Genomic DNA, 23,802 nt, shown 5'->3' with positions numbered 1-23,802 from the left:
AGTAAGTGAACAAGACCAATTCGGATATGCATAAATGCAACAATGAAGAACAATGAAACCACAGTAAGGTGAAGATGGCAACAGGGAGGTTTTTGCATAAGATGGCCAGGGAAGGGCCCTCTGAGCCTGGGGCAGGCCACGTTTGAACTGAGACCTGAGGGATGGGATGGAGCCGAGCATGTAAAGATGTGGCAGAGGCAAAGGCCCAGAGGTGAGAATAAGCTTGACCTATTCGAGAGACGAATAACCTGTGTAGCCGGAGCAGAGTGAATTTGTGCAAAACTAGGCTGGAAAAGGGGTAGAAACCAGATCAGGGAGAACCTTGCCAGTCATGGTAAGGAGCTTGAGTTTTTTCCTAAGCGCAAGGAGAAGCCATTTGAGGATTTTAAGCAAAGAAGTAACGTGAACTGATGGATTTTTAAAACTATGAATGCTATGCTAAAATAAACTGTAGGGAAGAAGACGTAAGAAGCCTGCTCTTGACACGAGAGCAGTGAGATAAGAGGGAAATCTCTCTTCTGCCCATTCGTCTTGCACACACCACTTCAAACTTTGGTTGATATCCGCTCTGAGATTTGCTATACGATATTGCTTGCAACTAGATTTGTCTCCTATTCGTTGCCTCCAGAACTAGCATGAGCCAAAGCTGAAGGGCAGGATGTGGTTTCAGCATGCGGTGACCACCATCCCTCCCTCCAGTAGCTCAGAGCCATTCCTGGTACTGCACGGCTCGTCACTGCAGATCATGCCGGATGCCCAGAGTGCCCACACGATAATGACACCACGGAATTCCAGAGGAGCCGAGAAGCCTCCTCCTCCTTTCCCTTCCCTCCCCCTGCCTCTCTTTAAACATAGCCACAAATTACTGGCACCTGGGCTAAAATTTGCCCAGTCAAAAACAAGCAGCCACTTCCAAACAAGACATTTTCCTCTGTTCTTTTTTTCTCTTGTGGCTAGGGGCAAAGAATCCAATTGGCTAAGTCATCCTGGTACACAGATTGCTAGATACAAACCTACTTTCCTAGGCACGCAGCTCTCTTAACACAAATAAAATAGATAAATTCGGGCTGTGCGCGATGGCTTACGCCTGTAATCCCAACACTTTGGGAGGCCAAGGCAGGCGGATCACCTGAGGTCAGGAGCTCAGGACCAACCTGGCCAACATGGTGAAACTCGATCTCTACTAAAAATACAAAAATTATCCAGGTGTGGTGGCGGGTGCCTGTAATCCCAGCTACTCAGAAGGCTGAGGCAGGAGAATCATTTCAACCTGGGAGGTGGAGGTTGCAATGAGTCGAAATCACGCCATTACACTCCAGCCTGGGCAACAGAGCAAGACTCTGTCTCAAAAATTAAAAAATTTAAAAATCGGTAAATTCTGCTCTCTTCACTACTAGTTCCATACGTCACTACCTAGTAGTAGCTCTGGGCCTATAGAGTGATGCTGATGTGGAAAGTAGACTCTGTGGTTTACCCAAAGCAGTTGCCTCATCCTAAATGTGCTGTTAGCACTTTCTCAGCATTACAGTGCCCTTAATATTAAAAGTTGATTACCAGTCACAACATAATATTATATAAAATTTCTTTTTTTTTTTTTTTTTGAGATGGAGTCTTGCTCTGTCGCCCAGGCTGGAGTGCAGTGGTGTGATCTCGGCTCACTGCAAGCTCTGCCTCCCGGGTTCACGCCATTCTCCTGCCTCAGCCTCCTGAGTAGCTGGGACTACAGGCACCCGCGCCACCACATCCGGCTAATTTTTTGTATTTTTAGTAGAGACGGGGTTTCACCATTAGCCAGAATGGTCTCGATCTCCTGACCTCGTGATCCACCTGCCTCGGTCTCCCCAAGTGCTGGGATTACAGGCGTGAGCCACCACGCCCAGCCCAATATTATATAAAATTTTCTAGACTCTGTTTCCCCAGAACATAACAATAAATGGTATTGCTCCCATTTTGGAGTAAAATTTGGCCCTCCATGCAAATTGATTGGCCTTGACAAACTGAAGTCCTGAAACTATCAGAATATATGTTCTGCCAGGCACAGTGGCTCATGCCTGTAATCCCAGCACTTTACGAGGCTGAAACACGAGGATCACTTGATCCCACAAGTTCGAGGCCAGCCTGGGTAACATAGGAAGACCCTGTCTCTACAAATAGAAATAAAAAAAATTAGCCAGGCATAGTGCTGTGCCCCTGTGGTCCCAGCTACTTGGGAGGCTGAGGTGGGAAGATTGCTTGAGCCTCGGAGGTAAAGGCTACAGTGAGCCATGACTGTGCCACTGCACTCCAGCCTAGGTGACAGAGTGAGACTTTGTCTCAACAAAAAAAAAGAAAATGTGTTCTCTGTTAGACATATCTGGGCTCAAGTCCTGGCTCCAGCATTTGCTACTGCTGGTATGGCTTTAGGTGAGTACTTCTCTGAGCCTCAATATCCTCAATGGTTAAATGGAGAACCTATCTCACTGGGTTGCTGTTAAAGATAAACAAGATTACAAATGTATAGTGCTTAGCTGCAGTTGCTGACACATAGTAAGCACCCCATTGTTATTGTTATTGTTAGTAAAATAAGACTCCATGGTAGAAAAACTATGCAAGTCATAAAATGTATCAGCATTAACTTTTATCAACAGATAGGGTGCTATTAAATGTATCACCAACATAGTAAAATGACAGAAAGGAATATTACAGTGTGAAAGCATTTATGCATTTGTTTGACAACAGCTACAATTGAAATACAGCAATTCTGAAGGTTTTTAAATGGGTTGTACTTTGCCCTGTTAACTCACTATTTCCTGATTGGCAATAATTTTACTTGGTAATGCTCTGTATTATGGTAAAAGCTAACAATAATAATTTATCGAGTATATTCTTTGTAGCAGGCACAGTTATGAGTGCTATGTGAATACATTTAATCTTCACAGCAACTTTGAAGTAGGTACTATTACTGTGCATATTTTGAAGATGGGAAAACTGAGGCAGACAGTTTGCCTCTGGAGCCCTCACTCTTAAACTCTTATGATATATACCAGAAACTATGACATAGCCCAGGTGCCAAATCTGGCCCTCCACCTGCTTTTGTAAATAAAATTTTATTGGAATACACCCATGCCCACTCATTTACACATTGTCTATAGCCATTTCGGTGCTATAGCTTCAGGGTGGAGTAGTTGCTACAGAGACCACGTGGCCCACAAACCTTACAACACCTACTGTTTGGCACTTTGCAGAAAAAGTTTGCTAACCCCTGATGTCAACTTTAAACTTCACAAAAAGACTGGAGTTTAAAGGGAAAGAAATAATATCTTATAATAAAAATGCCTTATGTTTGGTATTTACTGTGGATTTGTACATATTTATCTTACTTAATTCTCATAGCAATCCTGTGAAGTAAGTAGTCTTTTTATTTCCATTTTAGAAATGAAGAATCAGGAGTTCAGAGGGATTAAATGACTTACACTGTAGGCTGAAGAGAAAACTCCATGAGTGTAGGGATCATGTGTCTTCATCATCATGTCCCTGTCACCTACCGCGATGCTAGCACAGGGTGGACGCTCAGAAAATACTTGCTAAATGAATGACAGTTACAAAGGTCACCCAGCTAGAGAATCCAGGTCTTCTCCTCTTCCAGGGTTCTTTCTCCTGACTCCACAGCTGTCTGACAGTTAAAAAAAAAAAAAGGGTGGGGGGGACTTTCCCTTGAGATAGGATGAAGCACAGAATGGTTAACATGTCGTTATGCTGTCAGTTGACAAATTTTTGCTGCTATATTCCTCCTTCTCCTTAGAGAAGATAATCAGACCAAAGACAGTTTGTTTCTCCTCCAGTGCACGGTCATAGTGTTGAGAGTTTACTTGTCCTTGTGATTGGTGCATATTTTGACAAGATTAAAACTGACACCCTCATGAGATGGTAGTCACATGGAATCTGGGTTTTGGATGGATTTCAGGCAGAGCTCTGGCTGCCTTCCTCCCAACCCCTTGCCCCACCTCCTACCCAGTGATGAGTCACAGTGCACAGCCGACTGCCCTTCAAGAGCCGACCCGAGGCTTTTGTTTTCTTTCATCTGCTTCATGTTGGTCATGTGAGGATCAGGGTATTAATAGGCCATCATCTTGGCCTTCTGAATCTTGCTGTTGGTCAGGGAGGTAAATGAAAGGTTTGGCGAGTCCCTTTGTGCCATTTTCACTCCTCTCTTGACTGTCACGTGCTGGTTGGTGGCAAAGCTAAACCACAGCATTCGGTGTGGTCACCGCCCATGGCCATGGTCTCTACTGGTGTTTTGATTTCCCGCCTCTTTCAGCAGACACTCAGTGAGCTCCTGACTTCCAACTAGATCAACAGTACTAATTGCAACAAACCACCGCCTCCTCCCAGTCAGCTAGCCTCATCTCTCCCTGCATGTGGAAAAGATACAGAAGCCAGGGAGAAAAAGGAGTTTGGTTTGGGGGTGGCTTTTTTTTAATATGTAAAGTAAAATTACATTCAGGAAATTAAAAGTCTGTGTGTGGTTTAACAGGCCTCTAAAGAGCTCCACGGGGACAAACATTTTATGCAAATGCCATGGAAGCAGAGGTGCTCTGAATTGCCTAGGCCATTGATCCAAAAGTTTCCATTCTCTTCTGCAATCCAATCTTTAAATTTCATTTTGCTTCTTCCCTCAGCCTTGATTCCAGCGCCCACCACAGTGTCATGCTCAGTGTTTATTGATCTGAAATGAAGTTGGGCTGAGGCCTGGCCAGGAGATGAAACTCTCTTAGAAAGTTTCCTAGGAGCAGAGATTCTAGCTTCAGTGTAAAGGAGGGGTCTCGGTTCTCTGTGTCTAGTCTACTGAGTCTCAGGCTAGTTATTACCACAATTACTTTTGCACCAGCCTAATAGTTTTCTCTGGGGGCCTGGTGGGTTCTCATGAAGTTAATTACTTTCACTTTATATCAACCTCTTTTGTTTGTTAACCCTTTGAAAGCATGAAGTGTGTTCTTTTATTTTCCTGTGTTGAGAAGGACTCAGCTGAGTCCTCACTAGTTGTGGAGTGGCTCATAAGGTGGGTCTCTTGAGCCTCGCTTTGCTCATCTGTTAAGTGGATTGAACTAGATGGTCTCTTAAGATTCCTTCCAGTCTAAAGTTTCATTTTTCAACAATAGGATCTTTGTTTTTTATTTTTTAAGATGGAGTCTTGCTCTGTTGCCCAGGCGAGAGTGCAATGGCACAATCTCGGCTCACTGCAACCTCTGCCTCCTGGCTTCAAGCAATTCTCCTGCCTCAGCCTCCTGAGTAGCTGGGAGTACAGGCATGTGCCACCATGCCCGGCTAATTTTTTGTACTTTTAGTAGAGATGGAGTTTCACCATGTTGGCCAGGCTGGTCTTGAACTCTTGACCTCGTAATCTACCTGCCTTGGCCTCCCAAAGTGCTGGGATTACACGCATGAGCCACCGCACCTGGCCTTTATTTGTTTTTTAATCTTGCCATGTCAGTAAAGAATTTTGCTATAGAAGGTAAAAAAGATTGGACTAAGTATGCACTAACTTCAGTTATTATCTTCATTTATTTTTGTCTGGCAATTATGGGGTTGGTAGGAATGGGACATACTTTTTCAACAAACAAACTGGTCGGGCGCGGTGGCTCATGCCTATAATCCCAGCATTTGGGGAAGCCAAGGCAGGTGGATCACCTGAGGTCAGGAGTTCGAGAGCAGCCTGGCCAACGTGGCAAAACCCTGTCTCCAATAAAAATACAAAAACAAACAAACAAAAAAAAACTGTTAGCCAGGCGTAGTGGCACATGCCTGTAATCCCAGCTACTCAGGAGGCTGAGGCAGGAGAATCACTTGAACCTGGGAGGCGGAGGTTGCAGTAAGCTGAGATTGCACCATTGCACTCCAGTCTGGGCAACAGAGCAAGATGCCGTCTCAAAAAACAAAACAAAGAAAACCCTTTATTTAGCACCTAATTAGTGCCAGGTACTTGCTGAGGGCTTTATGTGCATTCTCCTATTATCACTCACAACAACCTTGTATTATTGACTCTACCTTGTATTAAAGGTATTAAATACTCAACCTTGTATTAAAGACTCTAAATATTATTAGTATAGATGAACAAACTGGGTGGGGCACCAAGAAATGTAGTAACTTGCCCATCATCACGGAGCTAATACATGTTCAAATCAAGACCTGAATCTAAGGCCAAGAGCTACAAGGATCCAAGTTTTTAGCCACAGTGACATCATATAAAATACATCTCTGAATTTCTCTCTCTTCCTGTGATTGGCGTCTTTCTACAGAAATTTAAGTGCAGTGAAAGAGTCTAATTAATAGACATGTTTATTGAACACTGCAGAAGCAGGAGGTATCAGGATAAGACTCTCCACTTCCATGGAAAAAGTGCACATGGCTGCTGAACATGGGCTTTAGGTGCCTTGCGAGCAGTCAGTGCCAATAAGGAAGGAGTTCAAGCGGGGGCAGAAGAATTCCCCCGGGAGGTGATTCTGCAGAACTCAGCCATTCACAGGTCATGGGAGATTTTGTTCCCTTCAGGGTACGTCAGCTTCACTTGCTGAAGTAGGACAAGTAGAATGAATTAGCCCTGGCTGAAGCCAAAATTCTTTATATTTAAAAGAAGAAAAGCAATTAAATATTCAACCCGATCCTGGGTTTTGAATTACCCCATTTATCTTTCACTCTGAGCATCTGCTTTTTATTGCATTGTGGCCCTGCCTGCCATTTATCTCTCCCCGTCAGTCTGTATCCACGTATCATGGGACTCAAAAGTGAAGATTAGAGGAGAAAAATATCTCTGTATTCTAAGCCTGGCAACTTCTATTTTTATCCTCAGCTGTTGGAGCTGATAGCAAAGTCACAGCTCACATCCCTGAGTGGCATCGCCCAAAAGAACTTCATGAATATTTTGGAAAAAGTGGTACTGAAAGGTGAGCCTTCTCTCACTCTCTCACCCCTTTTTATAGGCATGGAGGTGGGCAGATGGATTTTCCAATGAAGTGGACGTGTCATTAGACTTAAAGACATGTGAATGGATGGAAATGAATAACTCCAGCTACATTTTAGAGACACTAAATTCCAGTTCGGAAAGGGGTACAACTCATCCTCATGGCAAAGGGTGAGACCATCACCCTCCTGTCCTTTCTTTGGGACCATCCACTTGCCCTACTATAAGCCTCGTAGGCTTCTCAGTGTAGACACAGGTCCCAACACTGGCTACCGAGCCTCCGGGTCCCAAATTCCTAGAAAATCGACATGTGTACAAAGTCAGAATAGATTCATAGACTATTCGAGCTAGAAGGAACCTTAGGTCTCTGGTTCAACTGACTCATTGTACACATGGGGAAACTGAGGCCCATGAGGAGAAGTGATTTGTCCATAATCACACAGAGAGTCAGCCAGACAGGATTAGAAGCCAGGCTCCAGACCCCTGAAACCATGCTCCTTTCACTGACTATCCTAAACGGGGTCACTTCTGGGCAAAAGGAGTGGCTTTCTGATCAGGTGAACCATGGCTGCTGGGAGAACAATGAAAAGAGAAAGAGGCTTTATAGAAAATGAGAGAGAAGAGAACAAAGAGGGACCTAGATAATGGAAACTCTACCCTTTAACCTCAAGTGCAGAAGCTTGGCCAAGCGTACAATAAACACTGGTGAGGAAGAAAACCATATCCCCAGAGGCAGTGCCTGGGTAACATGAGTGGAATACAGACAGAGAAAAGCTCATGTGTAAAATACAGGGTGTTCCAGTATCATAACTTTAATTATTTTTTTCTTCCCTACTCAAGTCCTTGAAGACCAGCAAAACATTAGACTAATAAGGGAACTACTCCAGACCCTCTACACATCCTTATGTACACTGGTCCAAAGAGTCGGCAAGTCTGTGCTGGTCGGGAACATTAACATGTGGGTGTATCGGATGGAGACGATTCTCCACTGGCAGCAGCAGCTGAACAACATTCAGATCACCAGGGTAAGCGGGCAGGCCCAGCCTCCTCCCGGCAGTGGGTCCCTCCACAGGGATACTGGACAGCCTCGCCAAGACTTTGAATTCACTCCTGTGACGGAACAGTCTGGTCTTTTCTGATCTGCTGCTTTGCCCTGGTGCTGAGGGTGGGCTGGGGAACCTCCTGATAAAGGGAGGTGGGAAGAAAAACTTGGCAAAACGGGATCAAAGTACATGAAAGATGACAGCCTGGTGAACTATTATGGGAAAGCTGGAAACTTGGCTTTTGGGGAGATGCTGGCCATCCTGCTGAAATCTTTAGTGGGGTTCAGAGATGTCTCTTTGCTCATTTCCTCCTAAAGCATGAGTTGTTTGCAGCCTTAGGTTGCTGTCTTGAATACAGTAGAGCTGGGAAGGCAGTAGCTTGGAGAACTGGTACCAGCCTTTTAAAATCCTAGTTCCGATTATTGGTAGTTATGACAAAGGAAGCCTTTGATTAAAGTCTGCGAACTTACATGTGGGAAAATGATGAGCAATTCTCAAAGCAAAAAGGAAAAGCCGTATATTACCAGTGAGGTTTGGCGATCTATAGCAGTTGTTTCTTTTGGCTTTCACAACATAGCTTGGCCCTCAGCTCTTGTCCTCCTAATAGTGAGCAGGAGGACCAAGGCACAAGAAAAAAAAAAAAAAAAAAAAAAGGGAGTAAGATGCTGGTGTAATCTCTTAGGGCTCACTAAGGGACAGACACACTCAGGCGGCTCATGTAGCACTTTGCTTATTTATCTCATCACTGACTGTAACTGGCTTAAGTGGTTTCCGGGACCCACACTGATAAAGTTTGAGGTTGCTTCATATCAGGAGAAGGTAGCAGGAAGAAATCCTTTGGCTTCTTTTAAATAACTGTTTTACTAGATGAAGTTTTCAAAATGCATGTTCCTGACTTTACTGGTAATTACGTCTCTGTACCTGCACTTTTTAAGCTGTGAAACAGAATCATTCGAAGGCTCAGAGGTATGTGACTTCCTTAGAGCCACTTAGGCTACAACACCTACACGCTGCACCCACAGACACACACACAGAGCAGAGCACGGATGCAAGTCATCTTTCAGAAATGATCTCAAGTATTTGATTTTTTTAAGAGAATGTACATATTTATTATGAACATTTACCTGATTTATTCTAATAATTTACCCCATTCCCACATCTCAAGTGTAGGCAGATAGTCTGACCATGTGAATGTGAGGCCCAAGTTCCCAACTTATCTCTCACAGAAAACCTACATACACATTCTACCTGGTTTCTGGCATTCTCTATGGCCTGGACTGACTGACTGGGATTTTTCTAAGGCCAGGAGAGAACTGTCCAGCCAGTGATATAAACAAGCGGGTCCCATGTGTCCCAAGGGCACTTCCCTTCAGCAACTTCAGAACACCCATTTAGACGATCACAGTTGGCCAGGTGCAGTGGCTCATGTCTGTAATCCCAGCACTTTGGGAGGCCGAGGCAGGCAGATCACTTGAGGTCAGGAGTTCGAGACCAGCCTGACCAACATTGTGAAACTCCATCTCTACTAAACATACAAAAATTAGCCAGGCATGGTGGTACACACCTGTAGTCCCAGCTACTCGGGAGGCTGAGGCAGGAGAATCACTTGAACCCGGGAGTTGAAGGTTGCAGTAAGCCAAGATCACTGCTCACCAGCCTGGGTGACAGACTGAGACTCCATCTCAAGGAAAAAAAACAAAAAACAAAAAACCTCTAGATGGTCACATTTGCCTGGAGCTTGCTTCTGTTCCCTCTGTCCACTTCCAAGGACCCCTCCTGGCCACATCTGTCCACACACCCTGCACTGCCATAGGCTCACATGCTCAGAACCCTCCTTAGCTGATCCACAAACACTCTTCGGAGCTAGCTATTGTAGCTGTTGTTACCCCTCTTGGAGTGGAGGTGGAGTGGGGACCAGAGACACCCAGTGACTTTCTTAGCGATGCACAGCACTTAGGGCCAGAGCTGAGGCCAGAACCTTGGATTCCGTATTCCTAAAATGGCAAAGCTTGCTTGACATCAGTGGTTTCCAAACTTTTTCAATCCAGCTTTCTTCCAACTATTTATCCAATGATCCAGCTTTTTAAAAAACTCTCTTTAATCCAGTGAGATCCCATGAAGAAGAGATCAAACACTGAAGTTCACTCACTATCTCTTCTGCACGAGGAGCTCCAGCCGAGCCAAGCCATTCTCTGCACACTCCAAGCTTGGCCCTGCCTCAGGGCTTTGAAGCTTGCTGCCTTCTTTGACCATCCAATCTATGGACATCACCATCATATCACCTTCTTCCGAGCAGCTATGATCTGAAATTGTCTAATGTGTGTGCACTTTTCTGTCTCTGTCCATGGGCTTATAAACTCCACAAAGAAAGGACATTACCCATCTATTCCCTGTTCCTGGCACAGAGCCGGAGACAGTCAGTAAATCTGAGCTGAATGAATGAATGGTTGAAAGGGAGTCTCCTCCCATTGCCTGCCTGAGTACTCGTTCAGTGTTCAAAGGAACACAATTGGAAAACATGGCCCTGTATTATGAATGATGATAATAATTTACCAGCTGTAGGATTTCTTTTTTTGAAACAGGGTCTCTGTCACCCAGGCTGGAGTGCAGTGGTGTGATCTCAGCTCACTGCAGCCTCCACCTCCTGGGTTCAGGCGATTCTTCTACCTTCGACTCCCCAGTAGCTAGGATTACAGGCATGCACCACCACACCCGGCTAATTTTTGTATTTTTTGGTAGAGACAGGGTTTCACCATGTTGGCCAGGCTGGTCTCGAACTCCTGACCTCAAGTGATCCGCCTGTCTCAGCCTCCCAAAATGCTGGGATTACAGGCATGAGCCACCGCGCCCGGCCCCAACTGCAGGATTTGAGGCAAGTTATTCAGTCTCTCCATGCCTCACTTTCCTCATTTGGAAAATAGTTGCAATAGTGTCAACTCATAGCCACGGTATGAGATTTAATAAGTTAACATATAGAAAGCAGATGGCACAGTGCCTAATGCACAGTAAGTATTGTAAACGTATCAGCTGTTATTATTAAGGGCTGGCTCTGTGCAGGCCCTGTTCTAAGTCCTTTGCATGTATTAATTAACTCACCTAGTGAAGAATTGTAAATAGGAGTCATCACAGTGGCTAGCATTTATTGGGCACTGTACTGAGTGCTTCTATGCATTATCTCATCTGCCCCACCCAGCAACACTGTAGGATAAGCTTTTTCTCATGTTATAAATGAGAACAATTAGAACAAGTAGTTAAGAATAATTTGGCTGACGCCTCATGCTCAGTAGGATGTGGCACAAGAACTGAACCCAGGCCTGTCCACAGAGGCTGTGCTTTCAACCACTGTACCTTCCTCCCACTGTCCTCTGTCCCAACCCTCCTTGGCTCTGAGCTTCCTTATATTGAGAGCTGTACTGGAACCCACGGAGCCTTAAAGGGCTTTTCTTTTTTTGTTTTTGTTTGTTTGTTTGTTTGTTTTTGAGACAGGGTCTTATTCCCGTTGCCCAAGCTAGAGTGCAGTGGCATGGTCCTAGGTCACTGCAGCCTTGGCCTCCTGGGCTCACATGATTCTCCCACCTCAGCTTCCCGAGTAGCTGGGACTATAGGCACTCGCCACCACACCCAGCTAATTTTTGTATTTTTAGTAGGGATGGCGTTTCACCATCTTGCCCAGGCTGGTCTCGAACTTTTGGGCTCAAGCAATCCTCCCGCTTCAGCCTCCCAAAGTACCAGGATTACAGGCATGAGCCACTGCGCCCAGCCTCCACACAGAAGCTCAACTCTGCAGAGGAAAGAGAAATTGAGAGAGAGAGAAAGAAAAAAGACTTAATTACTTCAGTCTGGACTGTATTTTAAAACTTACTTTTTTAACAGTTTGGCCCAAAGAAAAGTACGTTATTATATGCAAATATAAAGTCAACTTTCAGAGTAAATGCTTTCTATTTTGCCAAAGTTCTGTCAGTCTCCTTCCAGCATAAAATTTTGTTTTCCTGGAAAATGTTTATATCTAATTCTATGGAGCCAATTTTTATTGGCAAAATAATTAATATAATAAAGAATGAAGGAAACAAATTAAGAGAACTGGGTCTTGGGAAAAAAATCAAATACAGTGACAGTATGCGGTGGGCAGGGCACTGTTTTGAAGCATGTGAGGAGTGACATAGACCCGAGTGGATGTTAGCCAAACTTGACTAGAGGAGCGAGAGTGACTAATTTTTCTTTTATACGTTTATATTCGAAAGGAAGAGGCATGTAAGCAGTTAACCACTTATCAGGAGGAAGGGCTTAGCATGGGGTCTGGGCAAGGATTTTGGAAAAGTTCAGGTTTGAAAATTTGACAGAGTGAACCCTGCCAAGTGGACTTGCCTTTAATAGGAGTTAATGTAATAATTGGCCTGGGAGTTTTAACCAAAAAAGTAGAGGCTTTGAAGTGTTGGAAACGAAAAGAAAATCTCATGGCAGTTTTATTAGCTCATATGATCAGCAGGAGATGATAAACGATAAATAGGTCTAGGGCCTTCTGCGGTTGGCAAAGACCTGAAGTTTGCAAACAATTGAGAGCTCTGCCCAGCAGCCTGGGGTAGAACCGAGCGGTATAAATTGTCAAGTCATAGATACTTTGAATGAAATAGGAGGCTGAAGTCCTTCTACATCTGAGATTGTTGGAGCTGGAAGGGATCTTCAGAGTCTTCTAAGCCATTCATTTTGGACATGGGGAGACTTCCCAGGGGAGCTGGGATCCAGATGTGCTGCCTGTCCATCCATGTTCCTCCCCTGCACCTCCCATTCTTCTCCATAGCTCAGCCTTCCCAAGGCCCCTTGCCACTGCTCCCTCCCCACCTCGTGCCTACCCTGCCTTGCTGGGGACACAGGAGAGAACTGCCCAGACCTAGTGTCTCCTGGACTCCTCCATGTGTTTAGGCTGCGATGTGCTTTGTACAGAGTTTGGCTCCTGTAAAAATTTGGGCAGGGAAATTGATACCCATCCTCAGGATATTTTCCCCTGAGCTAAGGAAGGGTTTCTTCATCCTGTATTATTTTTCCCCTGTGACCTCTCAGAGGTCACAGAACATTGATGGAAAAATGTGAGTAGTCCAAAATCAAGAGCTCACCCAGAACCAGCAGGGGCAGGACAAGGAACCGCAGTCCCAGGTGGTCTGTTGACTTATCTGGATGGCAGCATCCTGTTGCTGTTCAAGACACATCAGCAAATACATATGCGGATTCCCAGGTGCAGATTCTTCCCACAGCACTTTGTGCTTCCCTCCATGACAGCATTTACTGTATTATTTCATATTATTTTATGATAATTTGTTTCTGCCTCTGGGTCTCTCACCAGCCTGAAGAGCTCATTGCAGCCACTTCAGCACCAGGCCATAGTAGGCACTCAGGAGAGGTGGCTTGTGCTGGGCTAGTCTACAAGGGACATAAAATTAGACCCTGCCTTCAAGGATGTAGATCTGGGCAGGGTATCATGAGCTCATCAAAATTTAAAACAATAAAGGCTTAAATATATTAATAAGTTCAGGGATGTACCAGAAGCTCTTGGAGAAGCTCGCGATTAATTGCCAAGGTATCATCCACAGACCAGCAGTTTTCACAATGCTCCACGGAGGCCTCGGTTGAAATAGAGAAGTCTCAAGGGATGGTGGAGCTTGGGCCAAAGGCTTCTGGACCTGCCATTCCCAATGTGCACGTACACACACACACACACACACCCTAGCACAGAGTCTTTGTGTTATTGTTTTCTACCTATTTAATTATTTGGGCTTCATTCATTCCACAGGTATTTGTTGAGCGCCTTCTATGTGCTAGGCACTCTTGTAGACACCCTGGACACAGTAGTGAAAAAAGATGAAAATTCCTTCCTTCATAGAGCTTATGTTCCAGCAAGCATGTTCCTTTCAAAGTTTCTTTTAGAAAAAAAGCTCATGTTGCATGACAAAAAGAAGGATATTGCAAAATGTGTCTCAAAGAGATCCTAAGAATTCTAGGAAGGTGCAGTGAGTAAGGGAGTCACAAAAACAGAAAAGGCCTTTCAGAGGAAGTAGGTTTGAACTGGATCTGAGCAGGATGACCACGTGGCCGGGCAGAGAAGACTGGGGAGGCGAAGGCATTGAGGTCAGGCTGAGCCAGGTGTGTTTAGGTGCCAGTGAGTAAACCTGCTTGGAGGGACCTGATATCTGGAGGGAGGCCAGAGAGATGGGACTTGGGGTGGCAGGCTGGGCCACTCCATCCAGGGCAGTGAGGCCTTCAGGAAAGCAGCGAACCTTGTAATTGTGTGAACTGAGTAAAGCACATGCGCTATTTGGAGAGTCTAAGAGTGAAAGTTTCAAGCTTTGGAAACGTAGGGCGATCCCTCTGGCACCACTCAGCTCAGCGCACTCCACACTTCATTGTGGGTCATGGCCATGGTCTCCTGTCTGCATTTAGGATGGGGAGATTTACTACTGCTTTCGACCTCTTATCAATAAACTGCCTTGAGGGTGGAGGACGGGCACAGCTGCATGCCTGGAGGGTGTGGCCTGGTGAATCGCTGCTCTCTGGCCCCCCCACCTATTGTCACCCTTCTCTCTGCAGCCTGCCTTCAAAGGCCTCACCTTCACTGACCTGCCTTTGTGCCTACAACTGAACATCATGCAGAGGCTGAGTGACGGGCGGGACCTGGTCAGCCTGGGCCAGGCTGCCCCCGACCTGCACGTGCTCAGCGAAGACCGGCTGCTGTGGAAGAAACTCTGCCAGTACCACTTCTCCGAGCGGCAGGTCAGCAAGGCCCAGTGGGCTTTCCTCCCACCCTCCTTCTCTGGCCCTCACCCCAAGCTTCCTTGGTGCCCTGCTCAAGTCTGAGGTCTGGGTTCCCCCTACTCCAGGTTCCCTGGTTTGACTGAAAAATGACAGTTGAAGGAGTTTTGTGATTTTGTTTTTTGAGACAGGGTCTCGCTCTGTGCCCCAGGCTGGAGTGCAGTGATGCAATCATAGCTCACTGTAACCTCAGCCACTTGGGCTCAAGCAACCCTCCCACCTCAGCCTCCCGAGTAGCTGGGACTACAGGCTCATGCCACAACACCCGGATAATTTTTTTATTATTGTTTTTGTAGAAATAGGGTCTCTCTATGTTGCCCAGGCTGACCTCAAACTCCTGGCCTCAAGCAGTCCTCCTGCCTCGGCACCCCAAAAGCTCTGGGATTACAGGCATGAGTCCCCATGCCCACCCCGTCTGAGTTTTTAAATAGAGATGTTGTGTGTATGTGTGTTTCAGGTAGTTTTTATGGAAAAAATTAAACTTACATTCTTAACCTATTCTCATTTTACAACTCACTCAAAAAAATCATAAATTGGCACCCATCCTTTTTTTCTATAACACAATAACTTACATTTTCTGAGTGCTTTACAGTACTTTTTGTTTTGTTTTGTTTTTTGAGATGGAATCTCACTGTGTCACCCAGGCTGGAGTACAATGGTGCAGTCTCGGCTCACTGCAACCTCTGCCTCCCTGGTTCAAATGATTCTCCTGCCTCAGCCTCCCAAGTAGCTGGGATTACAGGTGCACACCGCCATGCCTGGCTAATTTTTGTATTTTTAGTAGAGACAGGGTTTCACCACGTTGGCCAGGCTGGTCTCGAACTCCTGACCTCAGGTGATCCGCCTGCCTCGGCCTCCCAAAGTGCTGGGATTACAGGCGTGAGCCACCGCGCCCCGCCTTAGAGTACTTTTACAGATATCATTTCATTTTATTCTGATGGCCCAGGGAAGGATAGGCATTGTTGTGCCCACTTTAAACAGATGAAGGGACTAAAGCCACAAATGGCTAAGTGACATATCCAAATTAGTGAAGTAGCTCTTTGGGTGAGGAAACTGGCCCTGACCTTGAATTTGGGCCTTCAGACAGCAACTCCAAGCCTGTTTCCCTTCATCATGCTGCCTCAAGTTTGTTGGTCTTTTTCCAGTTTCTTTATATGGATGTGTGAGTTCAACAAGTTCTGTTCGTGAAGCCACTAATATTTAGATATAAAATAGAGCCCTGGTGCCAAGCAGTTATTGCATCTCCCTGGAAATGATCACTGAAGTCTACAGCAAAGAAAAGATTAAAGTTGTTTACTGAGATCACCTAAACTTGAAAGGACCATCCAGCCACAGTTGAGTAAAGGTCACTAGTAACATGTCACCAGCCACCTGGTTTTTTTGTTGTTGTTGTTGTTTTGTTTTTTTAAGCTTGGTTAAAAGCTACTGTTTAACTGAGGAGAGCTAAGCAGGTACTTCTTTATATAGTGACAGTTTTCCTTCCTGGCTATTGTAGAGCTGAAAAGAGGGGGAAAGGGTGAGAGTAAACCTTTTCAGAACCGGAAAACCACAAGCCATCTTCTTGACAAACTCTCCTGCAATTTCCTTTATTCATTTGATTTTTTAGATCCGCAAACGATTAATTCTGTCAGACAAAGGGCAGCTGGATTGGAAGAAGATGTATTTCAAACTTGTCCGATGTTACCCAAGAAAAGAGCAGTATGGAGATACCCTTCAGCTCTGCAAACACTGTCACATCCTTTCCTGGAAGGTATGTGTCTCAGAGGTAGCTGCCACAGACCCCCAGCCCAGCCCCTAAGAGCCAAGAGTGCCAGCCAGCATGGTGAGGCCAGCGCCTTTCCGCCTCTTCCCCATCACAGCCCCCAGCTGAAAGTGAGGGTAAACTGATTCAGTGCCTGGGAGGGTGAGGGGGAAGGACTTTTATAGACCTCCATTTTCTTCACTTTCTTATGTTTACTTTTTTCTGCGTTCCACCCACTCCCCCTTAAATCCTCCTCTCTCTGTGTGTACGGGTACACACACTTACACATGGAAACACATAGCTTTTAGTTTTTCCAGACTTGTAAAATTTTTTCATTGATGCATAATAGATGTACATAGTTTCAGGGTCCATGCGATAATGTAATTCATGTAATTTGTCAAGATTAAATCAATGTACTTTGACACATTCATAACCTTAAATATTTGTCACTTATTTATGCTAGAACCATTCCAGTTCTTCTCTTCTGGCTATTTTGAAATGTTCAGTAGATTTTTTTTTTTTTTTTTTTTGAGACGGAGTCTCTCTCACTCTGTCACCCATGTTGGAGTGCAGTGGTGGGACCTCGGCTCATTGCAACCTCCACCTCCCAGGTTCAAGCAATTCTCCTGCTTCAGCCTCCCCGAGTATCTGGGACTACAGGCACATGCCACCACACCCAGGCTAATTTCTGTAATTTTTAGTAGAATGGGGTTTTGCCACGTTGGCCAGGCTGGTCTTGAACTTTTGACTTCAAGTGATCCACCTGCCTTGGCCTCCCAAAGTGCTGGGATTACAGGTGTGAGCCATCGCGCCCAGCCTGAAATATTCAATAGATTATTATATACTACATTCATTTACTGATCTAACAGCAGGTCTTATTCCTTCTATCATACCGTATATTTGTACCCATTGATCCACTTCTCTGCATCCCCTTCCTTTTCCCTTTCCTGGCTCAGGTAACCACCAGTCTACTCTCTGTCTTCATGAAATCTACTTTTATAGCTCCCACATATGAGTGAGAACATGCAACATTTAGGCCTGGGGCATTATTGACAGAGAATTGTTGCTTTGAAGTTGGAAAATGCCTTATGGTGCTAAAAGCCAAAGAGAGGCCTCTGAGAACTTGAAGCTAACCATGTGTTCCTTTCCAGGGCACTGACCATCCGTGCACTGCCAATAACCCAGAGAGCTGCTCCGTTTCACTTTCACCCCAGGACTTTATCAACTTGTTCAAGTTCTGAATCCCAGCACATGACAACACTTCAGAAGGGTCCCCCTGCTGACTGGAGAGCTGGGAATATGGCATTTGGACACTTCATTTGTAAATAGTGTACATTTTAAACATTGGCTCAAAACTTCAGAGATAAGTCATGGAGAGGACATTGGAGGGGAGAAATGCAGTTGCTGACTGGGAATTTAAGAATGTGAACTTCTCACTAGAATTGGTATGGAAAAGCAAAATACTGTAAATAAACTTTTTTTCTAACAATTTGCCAGCAAGACTATAAGGGCAATAATTCTATTTCAGCGGTGAAAATGGAGTCCTCTTAATGGTCACAGAAACTCCCTTATAGTTCCCTAGGAAGAAAAAGGCAAAACTCAAATACAAAATAGGACGCTTTGTTTACAATGTGAAAATTTGTTTAGAAAAGAAAAAAAGAAGAAGGAAAACTACATAGGAGAAATTCCTGGGCTTTGGGGTTTGATCTGGTGTTTGTTTTGAGAAGGCGAAGGAAGCGCCACCCATCCTAAACCTGCATGGGCACAGAGCCTTACCCTACAGAGATACCACACAATGGTCTACCTCTAAAAGCGTAGAGTGCCCTCTCTGACAACGCATGTGATCCAGTAGGCAGTGTCTGTTTTTCTCGTAAGTGTTTTCATCACTATAAAAAGTGATTTAAAATGGAAAGGGATATTGGAGGCAATCCTCTGGTTTCACACTTCCTTTTCAGGCAAACAGGGCCCTCCTTAGAGTTATCTGTTCACCAGAACAACCCAAAAGCACATGTTCCTTTTTTCCTGTCATGTTGTAGCTCATTTGGGGGAAAAGAAGGCCAACTTAAAACAGTCCCAGGGGAGGATTGCTTGAGCCCAGGAGTCTGAGGTTTGCAGTGAGCTATGATCGTGCCACTGCACTCCAGCCTGTCTCCAAAACAAAACAAAACAAAACAAAAGCCGTCCCAGAGAAAGTCCTGCTGCAGAAAAGATGATAGAATTGGTCACCCAATCAATAGCTGTGAAGACTTCCTTATTCCTGCTGAACTTCCTTCCTTGGATATCTTCATGGATAAGCCTGTGTCTGTGGACAGAGTGGGGCCCAAGTGCTGAGGCTCGAAAGACAGGTTTTACAATCAGCCAATTAAACATCTTACCAGTTGCTGTACCCCTTGCCAAGGGGATGAGCTGAGGAGCTTCTTTTCTTTAGGTCCAACATCAAAATGAGTCCATCTGAGCTAGGGCTTTTTGCAAAGGTGATTAAAAATCAAGGCTGGAGTTCCAGCCAAATAGGGAGGAGAGGTACCACAAGTTCATCTTAAACTTGCTTCCGGGCTGGGTAGTTAAAACAGGAAGATCCCAAGGGGATCTTACGAGGCAAATATCAGCAGGTAACTGTGGAAGAAAGGAAATCTCAGAACCTAATGAGTTCGTTGTAAAATATTCCTGGGAGTAGATGGGGGATCTACTCCCAGTTTTTTACTTTTTACAGAATATTGTTGCTTTCCTACAATAATGTACATATATTTGCAGTTGTATATGCTTTTTTTTTTTCCAAATAAACTTGTCACCCTGCATGCCCTTGGCAAATAAGTGAAGCAGAAATAGGAACACAGTCCACATTCAAGTTGAGGAACAGTGTATCTTTAAGAGCTGACGTTTGGGTGACCTGGAAAGGGGGAAAGATGGCTAAGCATGGGGAGAAACGAGGCAAGAGACAAGCTATGATACAACACCGCTTCAGCCCCTGCCCTCAATAGCACACAACCCACGTATCAGCTTTCTGAAGAGAAGGAACCTACTGTTTAGTGCTCCTCACTTTGCAATGTTTGTGCTATGCCAGAATTTCTCCAGTTTTTTTCATTATCATCCCCCTGAGAAAAAAATTACATTGAATTTAAATTTTCCCTAATAAGAGAAATTAAATATGAAAGAATAGGATTTTGTTGGGTAAGATTGAGCTTTGGAAGGTCACGAACCATTATTCTATCTAAGGTGTGTGTTTTGTTTTGTTTTGTTTTGTTTTGTTTTGTTTTTTTGCAATCCCTCTCCCCCTGAACCAATTTCACATTGGGAATGCAGGACCTAGACTGCTGAATAAAAAGCTGCTTCTTCTATAATTGTCAGGTTCTCTCCAATTTCTCAGCTTCCTCAAAGACATGGGGTGGAGTTGGGTGTGCCATCACTGAGAGAGCTCTGGAACTTTTGACTCTTAGTGACATTTTTAGATTTAGGGGTTCGTGGCCTTCCACATGTTGCCACCAACTGGTGATCTCTGCCCCTTCATGCTGATCAAGAAAGTAGAAACTCCTCGTCGCCTTCAGGTTTGCAGTCGCAGAAACATTGCCTGCTGTGGACTGTCAGCACAAAACTGGGACACCGGTCTCATTTAGACTGTCAGCAGTGCACATGATTGTACGATAGACTCCAGGCAACCATGTGCATCTGTGCAAGATGACCTCTGCCCCAAGAGAAGGGTTACGGTCTAATTAAATGTTTACCAAGATGGTACCAGTGGGCTCTCCCCGTGTCCTTTGGTGTTATTGGAGCTGGTGTATGACAGACTCAAGGAAATTTTTTAAGGAAAATGAAGAAGAAATCAACCTTTATGGTTCTCTTTCATTGGAAGAGGAGAATAAGGAAGGAAATGGCAGGTAGAGAGGGAGGGGGAAAGGAATAGAAATGGCATGTCTTTGATGCTGTGGCTTGTGTGGGGACAATGGGAAGAGCACAGCAGGCACAGCATATCTGTGTTAGTGCCACGTGGTATCTGTTAAGTATGGCCAGAGCCTCACATATAAGTGAAGAGAATTAAGACAATTCTTGCTCTTTGAACAATAATAGTCTATAGAATTTCTATTGGCAAACCATCCCAGACAACCTGACCTATCAAACAAAAGCAAATAATCCCTGTCTCAGAACTGCTGGTCTAAAAGCTAGAAGGGGCATGACAATGGAAATTGCTAGAAAAGAGAGAATGCTCTACTCTCTTTCCTGTGCCTACCTACCCCCATCCTAAACCCTGTAAAACAGAATTTCAAAATAGATGTCAAATATGAAGTAATTCAGACTTCCAAAGAAGGAAAGAGTTCTGCCCAGGGCAGTATGAGCAAATCCACAGGGATGTTAAGATTTGGTCCAACTCAAAGGTTTATGGGCAGTGAGCCTAGAGTCTCTTGAGAGTAAACCCTTGCATTTGGGACAAGGAGAATATGTGAAGTTCAGGAGTGCTCACACTAGAGCAAGATCCAGAAAAAAAAAAAAATCCAATGGCATTTTAAACTAGATTGCATTATCACTCAATGCTGATACTTTGAGCAGACAAATCAGTTGAATGGGAGGGCAAATGGCAGAAATGAACAAAAGCTATTAGGTGAAAGCATCCCCAATGTATCAGTTGTGAGATGATTTTTGTTTAATGATGATCAGGTTTACATTGAAGTGGCTTGGAAGACGTATTTCAGAGGGACTGAGTTTGTACTGCAAAACTCTGAACACTAGAGCAGGTTCTACTAGCACTTGGGCAGTAAGGTAGCGGGTGTGTATTATGCTATTGCCATAGTTCTCGTCTTTGTGGATTCACATACCCTTTCCCATGAGGAGCTTGCTACTAACAGCCTCCTGTTTCTGTTGTTTTTATATGGGAGAAGAGAAAGAGCTTGGAATTTCAATTGTCTAAACAATTGGTATGATTTACAAGGAGGCAAACCATTCAGGAGATGTTCAACAGTGTATCATTCTTAGCATTCAATACAATGTTTATTATAACATATACACCTGAGTTTATGTTTTTCTGCCAGGCTGAAGGGCAATAATGTCTTGCTATGCAAACACTCTATTTTATGTGTGAATTTTTTAACTGTAATTTTATGTGTGAATTTTTTTAACTAAACTCTATCATCATTTTCTATGTTGACATCTTTTTTTTTTTTTAATCTGTTTCCAACTCTGAGTCTGTGAACTATCTCCTCTGACTGGATGCTGGCCTAAAATCCTATTAGTGCTTAAACAGACCTCAAAACACTCTGAACCTGAAGGCCAATACAGAGATGTTGTTCTTTGATATATCTTGGGTCCTTGATGGCTTCAACAAACAAGGTCATAATTTGTTTAAATTCAGTGTTTTCTGTAGATACCTTCTTCTCAGTTTCATTAAGAAGAGTAACCATCTTTGGTTTTCCAAAGAATGGAAACTCCTACCCCAGACTTTAGACTTAGAGCTTCTGCCTTTCACGATAAGTAAGAGATCCAGAATGTTTAGGGGATGTGTGTCAGCCCACCTGGTACTCAGTGGCAAAGCTGAATGCGAACTTGAGGCCTCCTGAGGCCTGACCTTCTGTGCCCCCAGCCCTGCACCCCAAGCACCTTTTGGTGTGGCTGGAAACACATGACATTGGATGTGATTTTTCTCAAGCCCTTCACTGTGGAAGGCATGGGAGACTGCCCAGCATTGGGCATGTGGCTGTTAACGTTTCCATTTCAAGTCCCTGATTCTTACTGGAGAAGTTAAGGAGCCACTTAATGTTTTCACAGACCTCTGATTCTGTTGTGAATGTGGCATTCCAGTGAGTACAACCTGCTTGCTATAAAGAAAGCAGCATATTTTGACAATTTTATTTCTTCCTTGGGTACTTACATTTTTATTACAAAAACGGCCGTTATAAAAAAAGACAGAAGGGCTGGGCAGTGGCTTGCTCCCTAGAAACTGAGATTCCGAAGCAGGTGTTTCCTCTCCCCTAGACTCAGAGGTACCTTTAATCCATCTTCTCCATTTCCTCCTTCAGGACCAGCTATGAGATTCAGTGCATTTCTAGCCCAGCGGATGTTCATTCTCCACTAAACTTCATCTTTTACTAAGCAAAGGGGGATTATTCCATGAGGCAGCCAGGAGCAAGGGGCCATGATATTCATGACTTTGTCTGCTGGGCATTTTTCAAAGTGTCCTTGAATTCACTCAGCAAACAAAGCTTTCTGGAGAATCTCTCAAAACTTAGGCCCTGCTCCATTTGGCCAAAAATGATGGCTGCTCCAAAACTCTGAACTTCTTAAAACTCCATCTGCTACATTATTTCTGGAGTTTAAACATGACTTTTTCTGTCTTTGAGTATAGATGTGTTTGTTTAATTAACGAAGCACAAGTCTGTTAAGCAGAAGGCTCCAAGCTGTATTCTATACTTGGGAATCCTTGGTGCCATCTTTATTCTACCAAGTGCCAATCACCATGGCTAAAGTGGGCGTATATTACAGCCTGTGTCCTAAGCTTAGAAGCTTTAATGTACTTTTTTTAAATGAAAAGTATTAGAGGGGGTTGAACATTGTAACTAAAGCATAAAGTTAGACCAATTACATGCAGAGATGTTTATTTAATATTGTGTGAGCTGAGTCCTTCTGTATAAATTATTTGCACACTTTTCTTGCATGATGAACTGATTTTTTATAGTTGTTTGTACCAGACGGTGGCATATTTTTGTAAAAAACTTTTGACACTGAATTGCAATAAATGTTTTTCCAACAACACACACTGGTGCATTTTTAGTATGTCCCAATTCAAGTTGGCTTTTTATCATACCAAATATGTTTATCTTTTGCCTATTTAGACTTATATTCCTTCTCCCAGAAACTTGTTACCATTTTTGTAAAATTTCTAGGAATCCATAGAAAAATAAGCTTGTTGCTGAATACCAACCTGAGTCCATAATACAGCATTATGCTTAAATTGAACGTTTTCATATACTGTTTGCACAGCAGAATGATTAGGGAATAATGAATTTTGAAGTCAACATCAATTTATTCATCAACAGGCATTCATGGAACAGCTACTATATGCTAGACCTGTGCAAGGCACTGGGAATAGGGTAGTGAACAAGACAGAAATTGTCCCTGCCTTTTGTGTGTGGTTTTGTTTTGTTTTGTTTTTTGGTGACAAGGATGGGATCGTCCTTGCCTTAATGAAATTTAGATTTTAGTAAGAAAGAGGGCTCAGGTGCAGTGGCTCACACCTGTAATCCCAACATTTTGGGAGGCCGACGCGGGTGGCTCACTTGAGGTCAGGAGCTCAAGAC

General features: G+C 44.1%; 1 protein-coding gene across 3 annotated transcripts in view; it reads left to right on the top strand.

Moving 5' to 3' along the window:
- FBXO32 (F-box protein 32) overlaps window positions 1–23,257 on the top strand; it is a 43,905-nt gene extending 20,648 nt beyond the window's left edge. The window contains exons 5-9 of one of the 3 annotated variants that reach the window (XM_003820479.5): window positions 6,827–6,920; window positions 7,778–7,962; window positions 14,560–14,742; window positions 16,388–16,531; window positions 17,674–23,257. In XM_003820479.5, coding sequence (XP_003820527.1) covers window positions 6,827–6,920; window positions 7,778–7,962; window positions 14,560–14,742; window positions 16,388–16,531; window positions 17,674–17,763 — 696 coding nt within the window. In that variant the 3' untranslated portion in view covers window positions 17,764–23,257. The remainder of the gene's footprint in view (window positions 1–6,826; window positions 6,921–7,777; window positions 7,963–14,559; window positions 14,743–16,387; window positions 16,532–17,673) is intronic. The other 2 variants (XM_063606888.1, XM_024929864.5) reach the window with 2 other exon arrangements.
- Window positions 23,258–23,802: the final 545 nt, after the last annotated feature.

The sequence above is a fragment of the Pan paniscus genome, chromosome 7 (genome assembly GCF_029289425.2).
Source record: "Pan paniscus chromosome 7, NHGRI_mPanPan1-v2.0_pri, whole genome shotgun sequence".
NCBI classification, from domain to species: domain Eukaryota; kingdom Metazoa; phylum Chordata; class Mammalia; order Primates; family Hominidae; genus Pan; species Pan paniscus.
Note: the sequence above shows the minus strand (reverse complement) of the source record. Positions and strands in the feature narration are given on the sequence as shown.